Consider the following 20,659-nt stretch of genomic DNA (forward strand, 5'->3'; position numbering starts at 1 on the left):
CTACTCAGTTGTCTCTCACACTATGCTGTGGTGGGCAGGCTAGAATTTACTGGTAAACATTCCTCAGTCAGCCTAAAGATTGAGTAACATTTGTAGAAGGGAAGGAAGAGAAGATAAATTGTTTAGTACTTAAATGTTTTAAGACTGACAGGTTCTGTTTTCACTGTGGTATACATGGAGCACCCCCCTTTTCTCTTTGAGATAGTTTGAAGGCTGAGAGAAGTGTTCAGGTTCTAACAGCTGAAGTTGGGAGGCAGAATATGGGAAATGCCTTCTCACCTTTCTCCAGAATTGTCACTCCTGGAGAACAGGATGTAGAGACTGCAATGCGTGGCCCCAAGCTTTCTGATCCCCTTGGTCTGGGATAGAGCCAGGACCCAGGCAGCTGACCACCTTACAGCAGCAGCTCCGACTACTCTGAAAGGCTGAGTTTTCAGAATGAGGTACTTGGTATTATGGAAAATGTCTAGGATTGGAGAATTGTGTTCACTGAAGCACAAAGTTAGAAAACATGCATGGAGCAACCAAATGCTGGCATATAGCTATAATTAACCCTGGAGTGATGTAACAGCTAGCCAGCTGTTGAACAGTGTTCCATAGACATCCACCCTGAGATGTCTGAACAACACCGAAGGTATCTTTACATGTGGACCAACTGTCCAGAGAAACACTTTCAGCCACTTTGTTCCCTGTCCTTGCTCCCAAAGGACCAAATAAATGTGGGCACACATACCAACTATTACAGAGGCACTGCTATCTGTGTCCCATCATTGTCCCAGGTGTCCAGCGGCACTCTTGCACTGTAACTTCCCAGGACTGAAATTGGAGCAGGAAGCCCACAAAACAAGCCTCCAGAAGGCAAAGGTGGTAAAACAGGGAAAGCCTTGTGCCAGCTGCTAACAAAACATACGGGTGCCTTATGCCTTATTGAGGAAACTTGGCGAAGAATCAGGAAATAATTCAAAAATGGAATCCATCTAGCCTGTGCTGGCTATGAAACTCCTTTGGTGTCACTCAACTAGAAATGGCAAAGAGAGCTTGAGAGGTGTGCGGGGTGTGTCTGGGGGGGGCAGCTTGAGAGGTGGGTGGGTGGGTGTGGAGGCAGTTGAGGGAACAGTTCTAGCTCAGTCTGGTCACAAAGCTATTAGTCTCATGTAACATTTGATGGAAGTACCTCATTTCCAAGCTCACCGGTGAGGCTTACTGAGATGACCAACGATAATCGTCTTGCTCAATTTACTCTACTCAGGCTGTGGCCTCTCACAGGATGTCTCCAAGGAACTGTCAAGTTTTGGTGCACATCTGGCCTCAGTTTCTTCTGGTGTACAGCTTAATTTGCGAGAATTTACATTAAACCTTTCTCAAGATTAAGACAGGGTTCTCTGAGTGGGTGAAAATGCTCCTTGCAAGCATGAGGACCTGAGATGAAATCTCCAGAATCCACAGAAGCAGGGCAGGGCTGCTTGTGCCTGGAACCCCAGCCCTGGGGGACAGAGGCAGGCAGATCCTGAGTTTGCTTTGCCAGCCAGCCTAGCCAGAAAAACAGCAAGCTTCAGGTTCAGTGAGACCTTGTCTCAAGGCAGTAAGATGGAAAGCTATAGAGGAAGACACCCAAGGTCCTGCTCTTTTGCATGTATGTGCAGGTATCTTCACACTCAAATGCAACACATACATGCACACAGAACAAGGCATACTTCTATACCAAACAGCTGCCCACCTGTCCAGCTCAAGCCATGGCTCCTTACCCATACCACACAATCCTTGGACCTGCTGATCTAGCCTGGAAAATGGAAAGCTCTTGGGCGGGGGGGGGGGGGGGGGGGCGGGTTTTTTTTTAAACCCCAGCCGGTTTATCTTTAACACTCCCGGGACAGAGCTTACCTAGAAAGTAGAATCCAACCTCAACACCCCAGCAGGAAAAAAAATATAAGGCACACATCTCCAATAAATTTGTTTCTTGGTGAATTACACTGTTATATATGTTATAAAAATGATAAAATACATACAAATAGAGGCTTAGTGGTATAGTGACTGCTTAGCATGTGGGAAAAAAAAATACTAGATTTAATTCCTAGTACCAAATCCAACAAAATATATACAAGTTGCAGATGTTTTCTTTTGTACTCTTGTGGTAACTCTTGCCCTGTTTTCTCTGGAACAAGGTCTTGTTACTGTTGTAACCTTGCATAAAAAAGTTCTCAATGTTAAGTGGCTGGTAGAGTAATATTGCTAGCATTGTTGCCAAACAAATGAGATTCACAATGGGAAGAGGCTGTGCTAGAGGAGCAGGGGACCCAGACCTCCAGTTCACTCTGCTCTGCTAACAGGCTGCAAAAGTTCACTCATTACCTCTTGTCTTACTTCCTTTTGTAAAATGAGCCAGTGGTTAGCTGGCTTCTAGGGCCTGTCTAGGTCTCTACATTTTAGAAAATGCTGTAATTTTTCCTTATATATAAATATGCACATACCCATATTACAGAATCATCTTGCCATTCAAACAATGGAAATGATGTATTTTTTCTAGTGGTAATGTGGTATTCATATATAGTTCTTCTTAGGACACAGCATAGGACTTGACAAAGAACCACAGGATTCTTAATAGAGCTGGCTCTGCAGCTGCATAGTTAGCTAACTGTAACTTGCCCTTCTGCAGCCCAGGCATCTGTGCAATCTAAATCTTTGGTCCCTTTGATGCCTTGCTCAGCTGCTACTATCCCTAGCTTCTTTCTAAAACCTAGGTCCTAGAAGAGAAGATTTGGAGTCTCTGTTTTATTGTTAGCCCTGGACAGCTTCCCTCTCTCCTCCATTTATCTCTTATTGAAATGAAAAAAAAAAAAGCCTTTTATACTAATTCCTTATCTGCCCCCTTCACAGCCTATTTTACCCGTGGCTACTACCTCCAGCATACACAACTGAAACTGCTATGGTGGGGTCCTGTGTTGTGAGGCTTACAAGCCACTTAGGGTTGCTAGACTAACCCATGCTTGGCAGGAAAACATGTGCCATAGAACTGAAGCGTTGAAGGGGCTGGATAACTAAGGTCAGAGGTGAGATCCTGGCATAGGTTTTGGGTATCCACGAGGGGTGGTGAGCACTTCCTTAGAAGGTGGAGTAAATTCCTCTAGCGCAGATGATTATCTGTAGAGGACCAAGCAGCATCATGCTGGAGAGACGAAGGTAGGCCAAACTAGTTCAATATGGCTTCAAGAGCCTGTAGTCAGGGAGTGAAGACATTTTGGAGACAATGGTGCTGTGAAACATTTAGCAAAAGGCAGGTTGTTACAGGATAACTAGATAGCAGCAGGGGGAACTAAAGAAACCACTGGCTGGGGGGTCACCTCTACACCCATTTTCCAGCTCTGTGCTCTTCCTTAATTAGCTAATACTGTGTAAACACTGGAGCAAACCGTTGGGTAACTCCTAATTGAGACTGTCATTTCCACTTTATAAGTTATAAAAACCATGATTCCCCTCTCCACTTCTGACATTGCATAGATTTTATTTATAAGTAAAAACATTTAACAGCTAGACGTGGTGATGCATGCCTTTAATCCCAGCACCTAGGAGGCAGAGGTAGGCAGATCTTTGTGAGATGAGGGGAGCCAGGAAGACCCTGTCTCAAAACAAAAACCAAGAACAGTAGCTGCCTTATGCCAAATCCAAAGAAAACTGGGCATCAATTTGTGCTGAGATTTCTTGGATGTGTACATATCCCTCAACATACTGGTGTCATGCTAAGCCCTAGACAAGTCAGGACTCCGATCTGCTCAAGCCCCCAAATGTTATCGTTGTCACCATTCCTGTGCCCTGCTCTTCTTTGTATCTCTAGCACTCCAAAAATACCATCTGGTGTCTATTTGTAGTTGGTTTTACATTTACACAGTGCATCAATTTTCAAAGCACTTAAAATACATTACCTTGTTCTTTCCCCAAGCCTGAGATATAACCATAAGAGACAGCTTTGTATGGCTTTACTGAGAATCGCAACAGACTTAAGACACATTAAAATGACTTGTCTAATACTAAAATGAGAAAGCCAGACAACCTCTGGCCTTCTCTTCTCAGTAAATATACAATGACCAAAAACTTGGAAACTCACTTAGAAATAAGGAAACAGACTGGGAGATGGCTCAGTGCGTAAAGTGCTTGCTGTGCAGGTATAAGGATCTGAGCAGAACCTTGCATCCATGTAAAAAGCTGGGTGTGGTAGCCACACCTGTAATCCCAGCATGGGTAGTACATCTGTATACACATCACACACATACACCCCCCCCCCAATCTATTAGTACCAGGAAAGAAAAGTCAAGATCACTTACCATAAAATAGGAAGGGTTAAATGAGGTGGAGAATGGGAGGGGAGCTACAAGTAATACTAAAAGTCTTTAGAAAAAGCCATATGGAAACACCACTATAGAAGCTTTTTAAAGTATATGCATATACATTATAAAAGAGACTAAATCTATTTGACAGACTGGACGCAGTTACTGTCTGCTTCTAAGGTTTCCATTACAGATGCAAGAAAGTTTCCTCACACTTTCCATCTGATTGTGGCAGCCAAGATTGAATAGAGGAACACAGAGAGAAAAAAAGATTAAAAGGAGTAACCCTCTAACAGGGGGACATTGCCCCTCTTAGACATCACATGCTAATGACAAAAAAAAAAAAAAAAAAAAAAAAAAACTTCAATGCCAGGAATGAACTCTCTCTCTAGATGCTGAACAGGGGTTCCATAGATCCTCAAGCAATACTGGCCATTGCCCTTCCTTTCTCTTGGTTACCCACTGGAATTGGATGGTAAGACCCTACTGCTGAAGACACTACACACATGAACTGTTGAAAAAACAAGGAAAAATCATGCTGGTGCTGACTTAAGAGCCTCATTTCTGCTGGTTAGCTTTCATAGTGCTGGAAGGTGCTATGCATGCTACCAGAAGGAAAAAAATAATCATCAACCCTACCCAGCTGCGAATCCTGTGAACTATAACTGGCCTGGCAAGATATGCTCACTAATGTAATAGGGGCACAAATATTATGGAAGTAACTAACCACTCTTTGATTGGGTTTAAGAACTGTTTTGTAAGATGGAGCCCATCTGACATTGAACTCATGCTTAGGAACTGTAGGCTAGACAGGTCACAAGACAGGGGAGAATTAATAGCTTTCTACTAGTTATATTAAACTGACTCAATGATTTATTACTATATTCATATAGATTAATGCATCTCTCAATTCTCACCAGAGAAGTTTCCTTATGCAGCAGATGTTTAACACAGAAATCCACAACTGGCCAATGTGCAGAGAACAAGAGGCTGTAGAGTGCTTATCCTTGACTAGTACACCTATTTTATATCAAATTTCGGCCTCCCAAGGCTCAGGAATCATTGAGGAAGAGGGGGCTTAAAGACCATAAGAGCTAGAGATGGTAGATGACCACCAGGAGACAGTTTTCTAGACAGCTGGTCAGTTACTCATATGAACTCACAGCAATGGTGACAGCATGCACAAGATCCATGCAAGCGCAAACCAGACAAAATCCCAGCATAGACATGGAGAAGTGGATTAAGAAACACCAACCTCACCTAAGGAAACTGATGAATGCTCGGAGGTGCAGAGACAGACTCTTTAAAGGATAGGACTCTTGGCTGGTTAGCCCGACTCCAGTGGATAGACCCACACTGGACATTTGGGGAAACAAACTAGACTCTATAGGATATATATATATATTGTGGATGGGCAATAGAGATGTGGATAGGGGAGGGGATCTAAATAGCATAAATTTATAGTGTACCAAATAGGAAAGAATTTTGGTTATATATAGTGTGCACATGTACAGGCATGTGCAAATCCACAGTGTGCATGCATGTGAAGTCAGATGTCAACTTTCAGAAGTCAGTTTTTTCTTTCTACCATGTGGGTCATGGGGATTGAATTCAGGTCATCAGGACTGGCAGCAAGTGCCTTTACACACTGACCCAGCTTGCCAGCCCCACCCATATTATAGTCTTTAAATGAATTATCACTAGGGATTTGGGATGAGTACTTAGTATGTGTAAGGCCCTGGAATTACTCTCCAACATAAAAAAAACAAAACAAAACAAAACAAAAAAAAACAAAAAAACTTGAGCTATCAATTTTCACAGCGTTGGTGGACTTGTAAAACAGGGAAGAATTATTTAGTTTAAAAGTGACATGTCTGGGCTGAGCTTGATGGCGCATGCCTTTAATTCAACCACTTGGGAGGCAGAGGCAGGTGAATCTCTCTGAGTTCCAAAACAGCCTGGTCTACATAGTGAGTTCCAGTTCCAGGCCAGCTGGAACTCTGTCTCAAAAAGACCAAAAAAGGGGGGAAAAAAAAAAAGTGACACATGAGGTCAAGTTGACAAGAGATGGACTTGTGATGACTGTCAACTTGATTGGATTTAGGAACAGGTTGGGTATCACTGAGGCACACCTTTGGGTCTCTGTGAGGCCTATTCTAGAAGGATTAACTGATGGGGGAAGATCCATCCTAATATGGGAGTTACCATCCCATGGGCCGTGGTCCAAGATTGAAAAAAAAGGAAAGTGAGCTGAGCTGAGCACTAGGATTCTCCTTTCTCTTCTTCCTGAACTGCCCATGTGAGGAAGCCCTGCTGCCCATGCTGCCTGTCATAAGACTGTATTCTCTATAACCATGAACCACAGAAATCCTTCTTTACATGGCTTCTTTCATTTTATCATGGCAATAAGGAAACTAATATAGTGATCAAGCTTTACATATTTTTAAAACTTTATTATTTTATGTGTATGAGCATACAGCCTGCATGTATGAGAATGTACCTGTGTTGTGCAATGCCACGGAGGTCAGAGAGGGCTTCAGAGAACCGTGGAATTGGAGTTAAGGATGGTTCGTAGCCACCATGTGGCTACTGGGAATCAAACCCGGGTCCTCTGCAAAAGCAGTGCTCTTAACCCCTGAGCCATCTCTCCAGCCCCTTGTATTTGATGGGATTTTGCACAAAAACATAAATTTAGGATTTTGTGAAGTTAAAAATGAAGCACGGAGTTAACCACTGTGACTAGTAATAATCAGATACATGGAGATTAGAGATGTATGTGCAAACATCTGTTAGTAGCATTAAAAATGAGTCTTTCTGTAGGAAACAGCATATTTTAAAATGAAATGGAGATCTTTTTTAAAGATTAAAAACTCATTTGATTCTGTCTTACAGGGTTTATACTGAGTCCAATAGTTTATAACTGTATTAAGTAAACTGTGAACCTAAAATTTTACAGGCACTTTTGAGAGATGTATCCTTGCTCTGGAAATTGTTATCGAATATGTTGAAGCTGTAATGGAATGATTCTTCTAATTATGTGGTTATTAAATAAAAGCAAACAAACAAACTACAGGGTTAAGCCCCATATCCTAAAAGTGCTGCTTTTTGTACTAGAGAGATGGCTTGGTGGTTAAATGCACTGGCTGTTCTTACAGAGGACCCGGATCCAGTTCCTAGCACCCATATGGTGGCTAACAACCATCTGTAACTCCAGTTTCAGGGGATATGATGCCCTCTTCTGGTTCCCATGGGCACTGCATGACACAGGTGCACTTACATACATGCAGGCATAACACTCAAATAAAAATTTTAAATCAAACCCAGGTCCTCTGCAAGAGCAGTCAGTGCTCTTAACTGCTGAGCCATCTCTCCAGTCCCGATTTTAAAAAATATTTTAAGTGTTACTTTTCAAGCATGTAGCGCTTTCCAATTCATCAAAAATATTCTATAGACATAGACATTAAAATTTCACAGTTGAATGGAAAAACCACCAAACCTTCTAGTAAATCAGTAGACTGACAACCTCTGCCTGTTTCCTAATCTGTTTTAAGACAGGAGTGATTTTATCCATCACCATCACTTCACAAAACAGGTGAGTAGGGAGAAGTCAGAAAAGCATGCAGTGTTTGCAGCACATTCATAAGAGAAGAATCCTCATTCAGACCTTACAAAGACTGGGTGGCAAGAAAATTCAGGTGGGCCATATTTTAACAACTTCTTTAAGATTTGTTTTACTAAAAAAAAATCATATTAATTCTATGAACATGAAGAAAAATAGAATAAACTTATTGTTATATTTGTATAAGGTCATTCAAAGAACACAGAAGTGGAAGGTTCATAGAAATTGTTAGTGGATACAAATGAATCCTGCTGTAATCAAATTCAAACAATGACAGGCAAACCTAGAACATATCGTAAAAGCAACCTGATTTGAAATTGCTAGTGGAACCATACCTATTTGCACATTTGCGGATAACAATCCAATGTTGTCTGAGACAAAAACTTCAACAGCTAAACTTGCTGTTGAAAAACACTGTATACAAGGAGGACAATATACTACTTTTATCAGTAAATCCAACTCAACAGCCAAATTCTCCCTCCAGCATCCCAGATTAGGTAGTTGGCTTATATTTACAGGTTTGAATGTCTCTAACACTAGAAAATATGTTCAGTGCCTTTCAATACAATTGAAGAGAGACGTCAATGTGTGAACTGCAAATCTACACGCCCCATTTGATGGCTGTTCTAGGACACAAATTCTGAGTGCAACAAGCAGAGCTGACCACATTTACTTAAGTACATGAGAAATTATTTATTTATGGCTAAGAGCACGCAGCTGAATACAAATTAAAATGTGTAGGATTCACTGGCACTGAGCTTCCATTTTAGGAAACTGTGTATGGCTTCACTCTCCAGCAACCATATAAGACTTTTTAAATATAATCCATAATAAAATTATTTAGAATTGTAATCCATTACACACACATATATATATATATATAATACATATGACAAAAGACTGACAAAGTATTTACCTTTATTACACGCCATGTACCTGATATATACCTCATTCTGTTCTCATTTATTTAAAAAAAAAATTAGGTTGTACCTCAAAATTTTCATGATCCCTAATGGGGTTACAAATAGGGTTACTGAATTGGAATATTTTAAGAAAACTTTTTAAACTACCCGGAAAATTACCTAGGACAGTATCTTGGGGTTAAGGAAAACAAATCAAGCAAGCACATTTATCCATAATTTTTTTTAATACTTTTCCACTTTTAAATACTGGTTTTGATTTTTGTGACTGTAACATGGAAGATCCATTTTTATTATTTTAAAAAATCATCAGAATCATAAAGCTATTATAGTTACACTCTACACACTCCCAAGGTACTTTTTAAATGATTATGTTTTTTGTCTGTAGATGAACAACAACAATCCAAATGCGTCATCTGTATAGCCTAGACTAAATACTGGTGAAGTGTTCGCAGGGACAAACCGATAAGCTTAAAGGTAACCTGCACGATTTCACAAGCAAACCAGCTCAGTCCAGCGAAAATTCACAGTAGCAACTGACACTGATGTTGTATAGGTGTATGAATTAGTTGATAAAAACAAACAGATGGGAAAGCCATTCTTCCTTTTCCTTCTTTGGCTCCTCATACCTCTTAGACATCTTCCTCTTTGGTCTGGCTGCCCTTGTAGCAATTCCAAACCAAGTACTGCAGTGACAATCTCTAGCACAAAATCCTGAGTCCTCCATTCTATCCTCCTGCTCACTGTACATTCAATGGACACACCCCCAACATCACCAATATTTTTCAGGTGTCAGAAAATATTTGAGTAGAATAGAGAGCAAAGGGCTTCCCTCCACTTGGATTAAGAGAATTCCCCATGGATGAGAATACACCATGAATATTCAGTATGCACACTACCAAATATTGTCTAAAAGGCAAGTACCCCTCCAAACTTTGACTTTTTTCAATTCCTTCCGTATTTCTGAACTCACTTTTAAATCTGTTTGGGCAAGGTTAATTCCAATGAAGTACCAGTGCAGTTATTTTTCTTTTCTTGTCTTCTTTTTTTAATACAAATATTTTAAGTGTAATCATTTTATTTACAAAATAAATTGCAAAAGTGTATCACCACATTTAGTGCAAACGCAACTAATGATAATTTGATTTAGATACTGCTTTGTAAACTTTGCAAATATTTGTAAAATAAAGCTATTCAATTTAGTTATGAAAGTTAATTGTCTGGGTTCATGATAGTTGCCAGAAATGCAAATAGAGAAACATTTATAGTGGGTGTAGAGAATTTTTTTTTGAAGATTCCCACCAGTGCCTATGGTGAATAAACCACCATCCCTCCCAGACCCTCCTGTTCTCCCAACCTAACCCCACAGCTGATTGTAAAAGAAAATACACATTTGAGGTATAAACTTTTCTTTTCCAAACGTCACAATAGAAAATGTTAACTGGTGATGTAAACTGGCATGATAATTTGTCTTATTTGCCTTACTAGCATTACCACCATATAGGCACTTTTCCACATAATCAAATATGAACAGCATTTTCTGTAATAAGGCATTTTCCATGCACATCATTTAGAGACAGGTAAATTAAAAAATAGAAAAGATTTATGGAGCGTGAAACTGCGTGCATGAAAGTAAGATATATGTTTTATATGTATTTTTCTCTCTGTACAGAATAATAAATATCACTATATCTGATGCAAGTAATTCACTTCCAGGATTGTGCATATCACATGATCAGACTAATCCCATCATTAAATTATCAGCTTGCATTTACCATTTAGACTCCATTTCCATGTATGGAATATATACAGGACAGTTTTACATGACATGACTTTTTGCTTTACAAAACGGGTCTGATTTTTGTGATTCTAAAGAGATGAACAAGTCAGCAAAGCATCTACAAAATGCCTCTGATTCACATTAAGTACATCGTGTGTAAACACAATGAGGAGCCTGAAGTGGGCAGTCATTTCAGCTGCAGTGAGTACCATTTCCTTGCCTCAACTCCATGCTTCAACATTTTCCACAAAGGACTGCAACTAAAACAGGTACTTTACATGTTAGTTTCTTACAGCAACTAAAGAAGGCAATGCAGTTTGAATTGTGTGGAACTTTTTTTACTGCTGTTGAAATTTCTGATCAAGAGGCAAATGGGAGCATTGCTCAGATTTTCTATGTGTATCTTGTGATGTAGCTTTTAAACTGATCCAAGCTAGAAAAACTACCATATAATCTGTTATGGAGTACTAGAAATAGTCAATCAAATGTCAAATTCAGGAATACTAGAAATATTGAATCAAATGTCAAATTCAAACAGTCTGATCTGCTTTAACAAGTAATACCATATATTCTCTTACAAATTTCAGGAAAAGTATACTCATTTTATCCTGACCATTGTACTAGAAAGTATTCTATACCCACAAGAGTTGTACAGATGTTTCTGTCTGCAGGCAGGCAGAACAAATTTAAGAATTACCAAACTGTGTTTGTAACAAACTGAAAAAGTTGGTAGCATGTACTACACAACTAAAATATATAATAAAAATATAAAGACATCCGGGAGAGAAATAAAGCTTTTCACTCTTTCTCCATCAGAACCAAGGTTCTTCATGGGAGTAAGACTATAGAAAAGGCAAAAATCACAGGTTATCAACAGCCCTCGGTTAGTAAGACATACAACAATATGAATCATTATAGAAACCAGCAGCAATGAATTCTATGATTATACAAAGCAAAAAAGTCAAAAAAATTCTAGACACAGATTTGACTGTAGGCCTGTAAAAAGAACCCCATCTAAACATTTGGTGCACAGAAAGCACATGACCCATGTGCGTTCAACTTCTGTGCTTTTCTTTTGTGCACAAAACCTGATACAACTGAAGATCTTAGGCTGGACCACAGTAAATAAAAAATTCTGAAAAAGTTCCCCCAAATCAAAGCATCAATTTCTAGTTGTGATTCAAAGTTTGTTTTTTTCTCTTCTAGGAGCAAGCAAATAAAAATATAGCCATGTACATGTAATTTTACATGTGTTAACAGTTACACGCTGAGCGAGAAGATCTAGCAGCGATGGCTAGTGTTAGATATCCATCTTTACTAGTGCATCTTTCTCCTTGGGCCACAGACAAGGCTGTATATATTGTGTTACAGCTTAGAGCATTCGATTTTTTCCTTTTCTTTCTCCAATATGGATTGCCACACAGCCTTGCTTTAATCACTGCAGGAACAGACAAAAAGCAAACCTAAGCAATACATTACTAAAAGCTGTAAGAATACCAGAATAGATTCCTCCCACCCTCCACATTCATCGAGCACAAAGAATTTGTATTAAGAATTTATCTTTAAAGGATTTTTACCCTGGTGAATGTAAAACTGTTAATTCCACATATTTGAAACTTAACCCGTTAGCAAGGAAGGCATAAAGGCATCTCTTGAAAGAAAGAAAGAAAGAAAGAAAGAAAGAAAGAAAGAAAGAAAGAAAGAAAGAAAGAAAGAAAGAAAGAAAGAAAGAAAGAAAGAAAGAAAGAAAGAAAGAGGAAATTGACCAGAGGTTTCTGGAGTTGAATCAGCCTATAAACTGGCATTTCCTTCCCCTCAGCCTCAAATAAGTATTATAACATAAAGGGGTTGGAGAGATGGTTTAGTGGTTAGAGCACTGGCTGCCCTTGCAGAGGACCTGGGTTTGGTTCCCAGCACCCACATGACAGCTAACAATCATCCGTAACTCCAGTTCCAGGGGATCTGACACCTCTTCTGACCTCCATGTGCACTGTTTGATACAAGTGCACCTACCTATATGCAGGCAGTATTAAAATAAAAACAATAAATAAAAGAATTATGCCATAAATTTTTTTTTAATGTGAAAATCCTACCTAAGTTACAGGAGAGGTGTCTGTCTTATTTAAGAAATAAATATGCTCAAACCCCTTGTCAAAGACTTTTGACTATTTTAAATATCTTTGGATGCTATCAACTCTTCACAGAATATCTCTAGAAATGATATCCATGATGTCATGAGTTATCATTTCTCCAATATTCAAATTAAGTGTTAGTTTTCATAGGGTTTCAATGCTAGGATTCACTTAAAAAAATGAATCTCCCATAACATTGTGAAAAAGAAGCCACTTAAGGTTAACAAAGATGTTCACTATATGTTAAGGCTTGAATTTGGATTTCTGACAGTAACAAGCTCAAACTGGATTAGAAAGAGCCAGAGCCAAGGGCTGGCCAGTAAGTCTTTCAGAGGTATCTGTATGTATACACATTTATCTACAAACAATACTATTTCCTTTCTTAGAGATTAGTTTCTTAAAAAACATTTTACTACTATTTTTATTTTATGTGTGTGAGTGTATTTCCTGCATGTATGCAAGTGCACCTGTGTTGTGCAATGCCCACAGATCACAAGAGGACATGAGATCTCCTGGAGCAGGAGTTACAGAAATAGTTGTTAGCTGCCATGTGGGTTCTGGAAACTGAACCTGGGTCTTCTGCAAGAGCAGCCAGTGTTCTTAACCACTGAACCATCTCTCCAGCCACAAGATCAGCTTCTAAAAAGGACTTCTCCCTTCTACAGCCACAGAAGGAAAGTGAACATTAGTGTAAGCATGCACACACATTCAGTCAATCAAACATTACTCTAAACCTAGTATTCTTGAGGTAAACACTCTTAAAATCCTAGCAGGTTCATTTTAAATGTTTAAAAATTATTCTTTTCAGGGGCTGGGATGATGGATCAGTCAGTAAAGTGCTTGCTGTGCAAACATGAGAACCTAGGTTTGGATCTCCTGTACCCATGTAAAAAGCTAGGCGCAGCAGCGGGTGCCTATAATACCTGGGGCTCACTGCTTAGCCACTTTAGCCAGATTGGTGGGCTCCAGGTTCAATGAAATACCCTAGCTCAAAAAATAAGGTGAAGAACAAGGACATACATCATTGACCTCTGCCCTCTGCACATGCATACTTAGGTGACAGCATGCACACACATGTATACATGCATAACCCAAACACAAGCAACTTTTTAAAAACATAGTTGAGAGCATGTTCCATATACAATGGTATATGTCCTGGTATCTTTTCTTTAATACAAGGTTATATGTTCTGCTTTGTTAGACAGAATATTCAAGCTGCTTTGGTAGGGAATTCAGTATAAAATCTCAAGAGAGAAGCCCATTTAGCAAGGCTGACATGAAGAGAAGGGAAGGCAGATGTTTAATCTGTGTCAGGGTGAAACAAACATTTTAGAACATTTAGGCCATGGCCAGGCTTTATTTAAAAATACTAATCATCCAAATAAGTATGACCAAAACACAGGGTATTTAAAAATTTCAGGGCTAGGCTAAGTACTTGAGTAACTAATGCTCTTGCCTTTGTGTCAGTATCTGACAACAAATTTAGCCTTTAAGATGTATGTGGTTTTTAAAAAGAAAGATACACTAGGCTTGGTGTGGTGGAGCATGTCTTTAATCCCAGCACTTGGGGAGGCAGAGGCAGACAGATCTCTGTTTGAGGTCAACCTTTTCTACAAAGTAAGTTGCAGGCCAGCTAAGGCTACATAGTAAGACTCTGTCTCATAACAACAAAACAAAACAAAACAAAACAAAACAAAACAAAAAGGATATACTATAGAGAACATTAGAAAACATGTTCAAATTCACTCAAAACACCAGAAACACAAAATTATATTTTGTCTGCCAAGTTGGGAAAGATCTGTAAGTTTTATTTTATATATTTATGAGAACGTATCTGGAAAAAGGCAATATAATCCATTATATTGCCAATATGGTAAGTTAATAAACCTCTGTGGAGGGTAATATGTAAATTATAAATGCATGACCCCTCAAGGCAGGGTCAGCAGTGCTACATCTGTAATTTACCACACATAGAAACTTTGAAGTGACAAATGATCTATGGATATAACTGCAACACTACCAGGAAAGACGGAAAACAATCTCAGCACATGTCAGATGCAGAACTGGCTAGATAAATTATGTACATTCATACAAAATAAACAAAAGGAGGGAGTACCTTACTAATAGAGAAAAGAACTTCAACTAAGGGTCAAACTGGTGCAGAATAGTATACAGTGTATGGTCTTTTCCTTACAACAAAAATTGGGTAAGAAGGAATACACTTGTATTTTCTCATTTGGATATTAAAGTCTATAAAGATTAAAAAAAATAATAGCCTATATAATATACATTATAAAAATATATAACTTCTGGGTGGATAAAATGGATGAGTGGGGAAGACTTCTGAAATATACCCACTTATTTAAAAAAAAAAACCAAAAGATTCTAGCTCCTTGCATAACAAATGAGGCAGTTTTAATTATTTAGAAATAAAGTGAAGATTATTATTAAGTAAAAAAACCACGTTGAAAAAAGTAAATAACTACAGAATAAATATTTTTATCTTTTTTTTTTTAGAAAAAGTCTCATACAGCTCAGGCTGTCCTTGAACTTGCTATGTAGACTAGGCTGTACCTGAACTTTTTATGTAGACTAGGCTGTCCTTGAACTGCTGATCCTTCTGCTTCCACCTCCTGAGAGCTGGGATTACACTTGTATGCTGCCAACCTCAGTTTTTATGATTTTTTTTTGTTTGTTTTATGGGATTGGAAGTGGTGGTGGCAGTAATGTTTTGAGACAGGGACTTGCTATGTAGCCATGGCTGGCATGAAATTCACTTGGTAGTCCAGGACAGCTTCAAACTCGTTGTGATCTTCCTGGCTCTGACTCCCAAGTACTGGAATTATAGACACATATCACCACACTTGGTAACGTGTGTGTGTGTGTGTGTGTGTGTGTGTGTGCGTGCGTGTGTGTGTGTGTGTGTGTGTGTGTATTTAACATTCAGTATAGATTAATATGTGCATGGAAAAGTCTAGAACATACACAAGAATAAAGTTTTCTGGGCAAGAATACAGGGAATTTGCATTTCTTAAATTCTGTATATCTGTAATGCTGAAATTTCTTTAAAAATTAGTACAAAAATAACTAATGAAACAAGTTTTAAGGGTTACAGACTAAAATCCTCTACTTGAGAACATAAAACAATTTCAGCATGTACTTTCAATAATTAATTAAATTTTAGTATCTGCAGAGTCATGCTAGACATTAAGGTTAGTAGAGCTTCCATACCTGTTAGTACTAAAACAAAATTTGTTTTCCTGCAGTTTTTTCTTGGACATAAGAAGTAAAACGTTTTAGAAATTTAGGATATTCTCGCTTTGCCACTGCTCTTAACACCGATGCTGGTGCCCATCCTCCAGGGTTCACTGTAAGAGAAAGGAAAATTGAATCTTCTTAGGATATAATTCTCTATGTGTGAAACACTTATTCATTCCTTTGTTTTTCAAAAACTACTCATGTTGGAATAGCTGGCAGTCCATTTATTTAAATTGTTTTTATATGTGTGAGTGTATTGCCTGCATGTATATAAATGCATTTGGAACTGTGCAGTGCCCAAGTAGGACAGGAGAGAACATTGGATCTCCTGAAACTGGAGTTACAAGTGGTTGCCAACTACAACATGGGTGCTGGGAAACAAACTCTGACCTCTGCAAGAGCAGTCAGTGCTCTTAACTGCCGAGCTCTCTCTCCAGTCCCAACAACAGCTATCATTTATTAAGCTACAACTATGAACTATCTAATACTAAACCATCAGACATTATTAGATAGCAAATAAAAAATCATGTATTAGCTGGGCTTGGTGTCACATGTCTTTAATCCCAGCAATTGTGAGGCAATGGGAGGTGGATCTCTGTGGGGGCAAATCCAGTGAACGGTATAGTGACACCGTCTCGAAAAAACAGACAAGCAAACAAATAAAACAAAACAAAAAAAGAAAGAATGTATTATTTTTCTAAAGTAGTCTTGATTCTCCCCAAATGACATTCAAAGATCAGCATAGCAACATTTAAGGTGATTTAGGTAGATTTGTTCATCAATCTCTATTATAGCTACATAGTAACTTACACATTTTTAAAAAACATTTGAGTAGTTAAAGCCTTGAATAAAGATCAAAAGTCTGAATTTCTAATTTGGAAAGGCTTGCAATGACTACTGCAGGTACAAAACAGGTGCAGTAAGGAACCAAAGCAAGTGACAGAAAGGGCTATCCAGTACTGAGTGCAAATGAAATGAATGCGACACTAGCCACTAAAAGGGCTGACTGACAGGGAAGTCATTCAGAAAACTAATACCCTAATAAAAACTCAATTTCTTTTCCCACTGTTCCTTCTACTTCTAATTAAAAACTCATTATTAACTAAAAAAAAACACAAAAACAAATACATACCATTAGCTACATATGTGATCTTGCATAGAATGTTGTCTCTGCTTATCTCCTGGTTTCCCTCTGGTGGGCTTACCAAGGTCTGACAAATTATAGCAACATTTATTTTGGCACGGACACATCGATTGTTCATCTGTCAAAACAGACAGTTTGTAGAGACAGTCCATATTTAATAGTTTCTGTTGCCCTATTACCATATTAGTGAAAACTCCATTATAAAGTCCCCAGTAAAATCTTATAATCACCAATAAATATATGTCAAACTGATACCAGGATTCCCCTGCCCCTCAAAGTAGTAAACAGAGCTAAATCAAGGAAGAAACCATAGCAAGTCTGCAGCAGTTGCCAACAGCTTAACAGATAACTGTGGGAAGCAGGCGACCCGGATGACCTATCCATTTGTGTTATCAAACCCAGAAGGAGAAGCAAGCAATCCCAGTGGGGTGTTGACAGCCATGACAGCTGCCTTCAGAAAATACATGGGCTGTCCCAAGCAGTCAATCTAATATAAAGTCTAAAACATGTGCACAAACCAAGTATCTGCATGTAGGTGGGAGGGAATAATACATTTAAATTCTTTGCTAGCATTATGCATTCAGCTTTATATTATCAAAGTATATAAATTTATATATTGCACTTACAGGAGCACTGTCATGATCCACAGAAAAATTACAAACTATCCATGTTTCAGGGTCATTTTCAGTCAAGGCTGGTATCTTTCGAATAGCAGAAAGATATAATACATCTCTCTGAGAGGCAGGCCACACTCTCTGTGGAAGAATTAAAAATGTTTTGACAAATTGAATTACTTTTTAATTCAGATGTCATAGAAACTAAAAATGAAACAAATGAAGAATCAATTAAATATTCTGAAGGTGGAATTTGTCAAACTTTAAATGGGAAGCATTAGAATATCCACCAATGGTTAATTATGCAGAGGAACAGCTTGGCATAATAGAATCAAAGGAAGAATAGTCTATTTTTTCTTTTCTAATTGTAGTAAATCTGCCATTTTAACCATTTCTAGTATATAATTTAGTGGAATTAATTACATTCACAATGTATGTAACTAAATATTTCTAAAATTTACCAACACTGCCAATAGAAACTTCATACCCATAAGGCAACAATGGCCATTCTACTCCCCACAGTCTCTACTAATGCTGTCCTTAGAGAATCAGATTTACAAAGCAAAGGACTCTATCTTGGATAACACCTTTGAATTAACTATAAATCACTTAGCTCAAACATTTCTACTTAAAAGTATGTGAGGAAAAATCACATATTGAAGGAATGACATGGAATTTATACGGATTTTTGATATCTGGGACTATCTTCTTTAAATGACAGAAAAGCAAACTTTTATTCTGTTCAAGTTACTTTTACTTTGCGTAACTGGTATATGGCAACTGAACTCTGTCCTTGTTATACAGTGTCTTTCTTTGATCACTGAATACAATAAATGGCAATAACTCAATATAACACATTTGCAAAGTGAAATGATTCATGTTTTAAAGACAAAATTTCATGAAGTGATGATAGTAGTATTGGGCAAATGTAGGTGAAGCAACACATGAAGATTTACAGTTGTCTTCATCTGTACTTACCCAACACTTCATTAGGATTAGGGAATGAGGGGGCTGGGGATATATCCCAGTTGGTAGAGTGCTCATCTATTGTACATGAAACCCTGGGTTCAATTGCTAGCACCACATAAACCAGATGTAGTGGCTTATGCTTACACTTGAGAGGATCAGACATTCAAGTTACATAGTGAATCTGAGGCCAACATATGGAGCATAAGACCCTGTCTTAAAAAAGAAAAGAAAACAAGAAACAACAACAGCTGGGCATGGTGACCAGCCAGGTCTATACAGCAAGTTCCAGGCCAGGCCAGTCAGAGATACATAACACCCTCTTTAAAAAAAAAAAAGGAAAAAGAAACAATAACAAACCATCTAAAACAACTAATGAATCAGCTGAGCAAAGCAGCACACCTACAGTTTTCGTCACTCAAGAGACTGAGGCAGGAAGACTGCGTGAGCCCAGGAGTTTTAGGCCCATCTGAGCAACACAGAGATGGTCTCAAAAACAAAAACAAAAGGGAAAAGGCAATAATGAATGAAAATCTATAAGGATAAGAAGAATAAAAATGACTCAAATTTCATGAGACTTCTTTCATATAGCATCAATGAAGTCAAATTTAATGAAAAAATATCATGTTATCTGATTTTGTTCATAACTATCTTAATTTCTGTTACATAAGAAATACATCATCATCGTAAGAATTTTTAGTTTTATTTTTCAGTTTTAGTATTAACTATCCAATTGTTCCCTCCAGCTAGTATTTTCCAGGTGGTACTTGTTTCCCAAGATCAATTACTTTCTAGTAATAAGGTTCTTCTGCTTTAAATTATTGGCCATTTATCTTCATCGCAAACTACAGGACAATTATTTGATATTTTAGTATTTACTAAACTTTAGGTTTGACCCCTGGCTCAAAAATGTGAATGGTGAAATGGAATATTCACTGTTACACACTTGTGGGGCGGCTGCACGTAAAATGGAGCATGCTCACGATCAGCAGCTAGAGGCCGCCTCACCATAAGGAGCCTGGGCTCAGAAAACTCACAAGCTTTATTTTTCGCATTCAACTCAATCAACAAACATTTTTAAAAGAAAAACATCTCCACTGATTTGGAAAATGAAGTGCTTACTGAATCATTATAGTGTTTTAAATAACAAACAGTATTGCTTTTGGTGGATTTCTCTAAAATTTTAATTCTCTTTATATTCTAAATAAAAATATTTGGGTGCCATGGCGATGCCTCAGAGGGTACAGGTGCTTCTCATTGAGCCTGATGACTGATTTTGATCCTGAAACCCACATAGTGGAAGGAGAGAACCCACACCTTTGAGGTGTCCACTGATCTCCACATGCGTGTCGTGGCCTGCATAAGCCACTCCCCGACCCAATCAAGTAAACAAAGAAATGTTAAAAAAAAAAAATGGCATTTTTTTTCACAAGGGAAACAGCAGAACAAGAAATCAAGAGAAATATAATAAATATAAAAAAAATAACAATTTTAAGTAACTTGAACAGTAGAGGGAAAAATAATATGAAAGGGAACCAACCTAAATAATGTTTGTGTGTGCTTTGACCTTTGACCAATTTCTTGATTCTTCCTTGTTTCCAGATAATTCATGTAGATCACTTTCATATCTCAACATGGGCTAATGCCAAGTATTCCCTTACCTTTGTTACTGTTGTCATAGAAAACTGTGACTCATTTTGTATTTGTTAACTATCATTTATAGGGCTGAAACACTAGAAAAGTATTTAAATGGATTTCAGAAGGTGCTTTTTTAGGCTTATAATTTACATAGAAAGAAACTAACTACAGATCTTTATCCAACACTGTTTCTAGACCGAATTTCTCATATTTCTTGCCCTCATATATCTCTGCTCCCTTGTCTTTGGGTCTTTTGAGGCATTTGAATG

The 20,659-nt window shown here is 38.1% G+C and overlaps 1 protein-coding gene across 3 annotated transcripts in view; it reads right to left on the bottom strand.

Annotated features, from left to right (window-relative positions):
- Positions 1 to 8,613: 8,613 nt before the first annotated feature.
- Positions 8,614 to 20,659, bottom strand: part of Cert1 (ceramide transporter 1) — a 104,963-nt gene continuing 92,917 nt past the window's right edge. For all 3 annotated transcript variants that reach the window (XM_017797307.2, XM_029561910.1, XM_029561911.1), the window contains 4 exons: positions 17,799 to 17,927; positions 17,161 to 17,290; positions 16,002 to 16,138; positions 8,614 to 12,076 (listed from right to left, as the gene is read on the bottom strand). In XM_017797307.2, the coding sequence (XP_017652796.1) occupies positions 16,011 to 16,138; positions 17,161 to 17,290; positions 17,799 to 17,927 (387 nt within the window). In that variant the 3' untranslated portion in view covers positions 8,614 to 12,076; positions 16,002 to 16,010. The remainder of the gene's footprint in view (positions 12,077 to 16,001; positions 16,139 to 17,160; positions 17,291 to 17,798; positions 17,928 to 20,659) is intronic.

The sequence above is a fragment of the Nannospalax galili genome, unplaced genomic scaffold (assembly GCF_000622305.1).
Source record: "Nannospalax galili isolate Female #2095 unplaced genomic scaffold, S.galili_v1.0 scaffold1054, whole genome shotgun sequence".
Lineage (NCBI taxonomy): Eukaryota > Metazoa > Chordata > Mammalia > Rodentia > Spalacidae > Nannospalax > Nannospalax galili.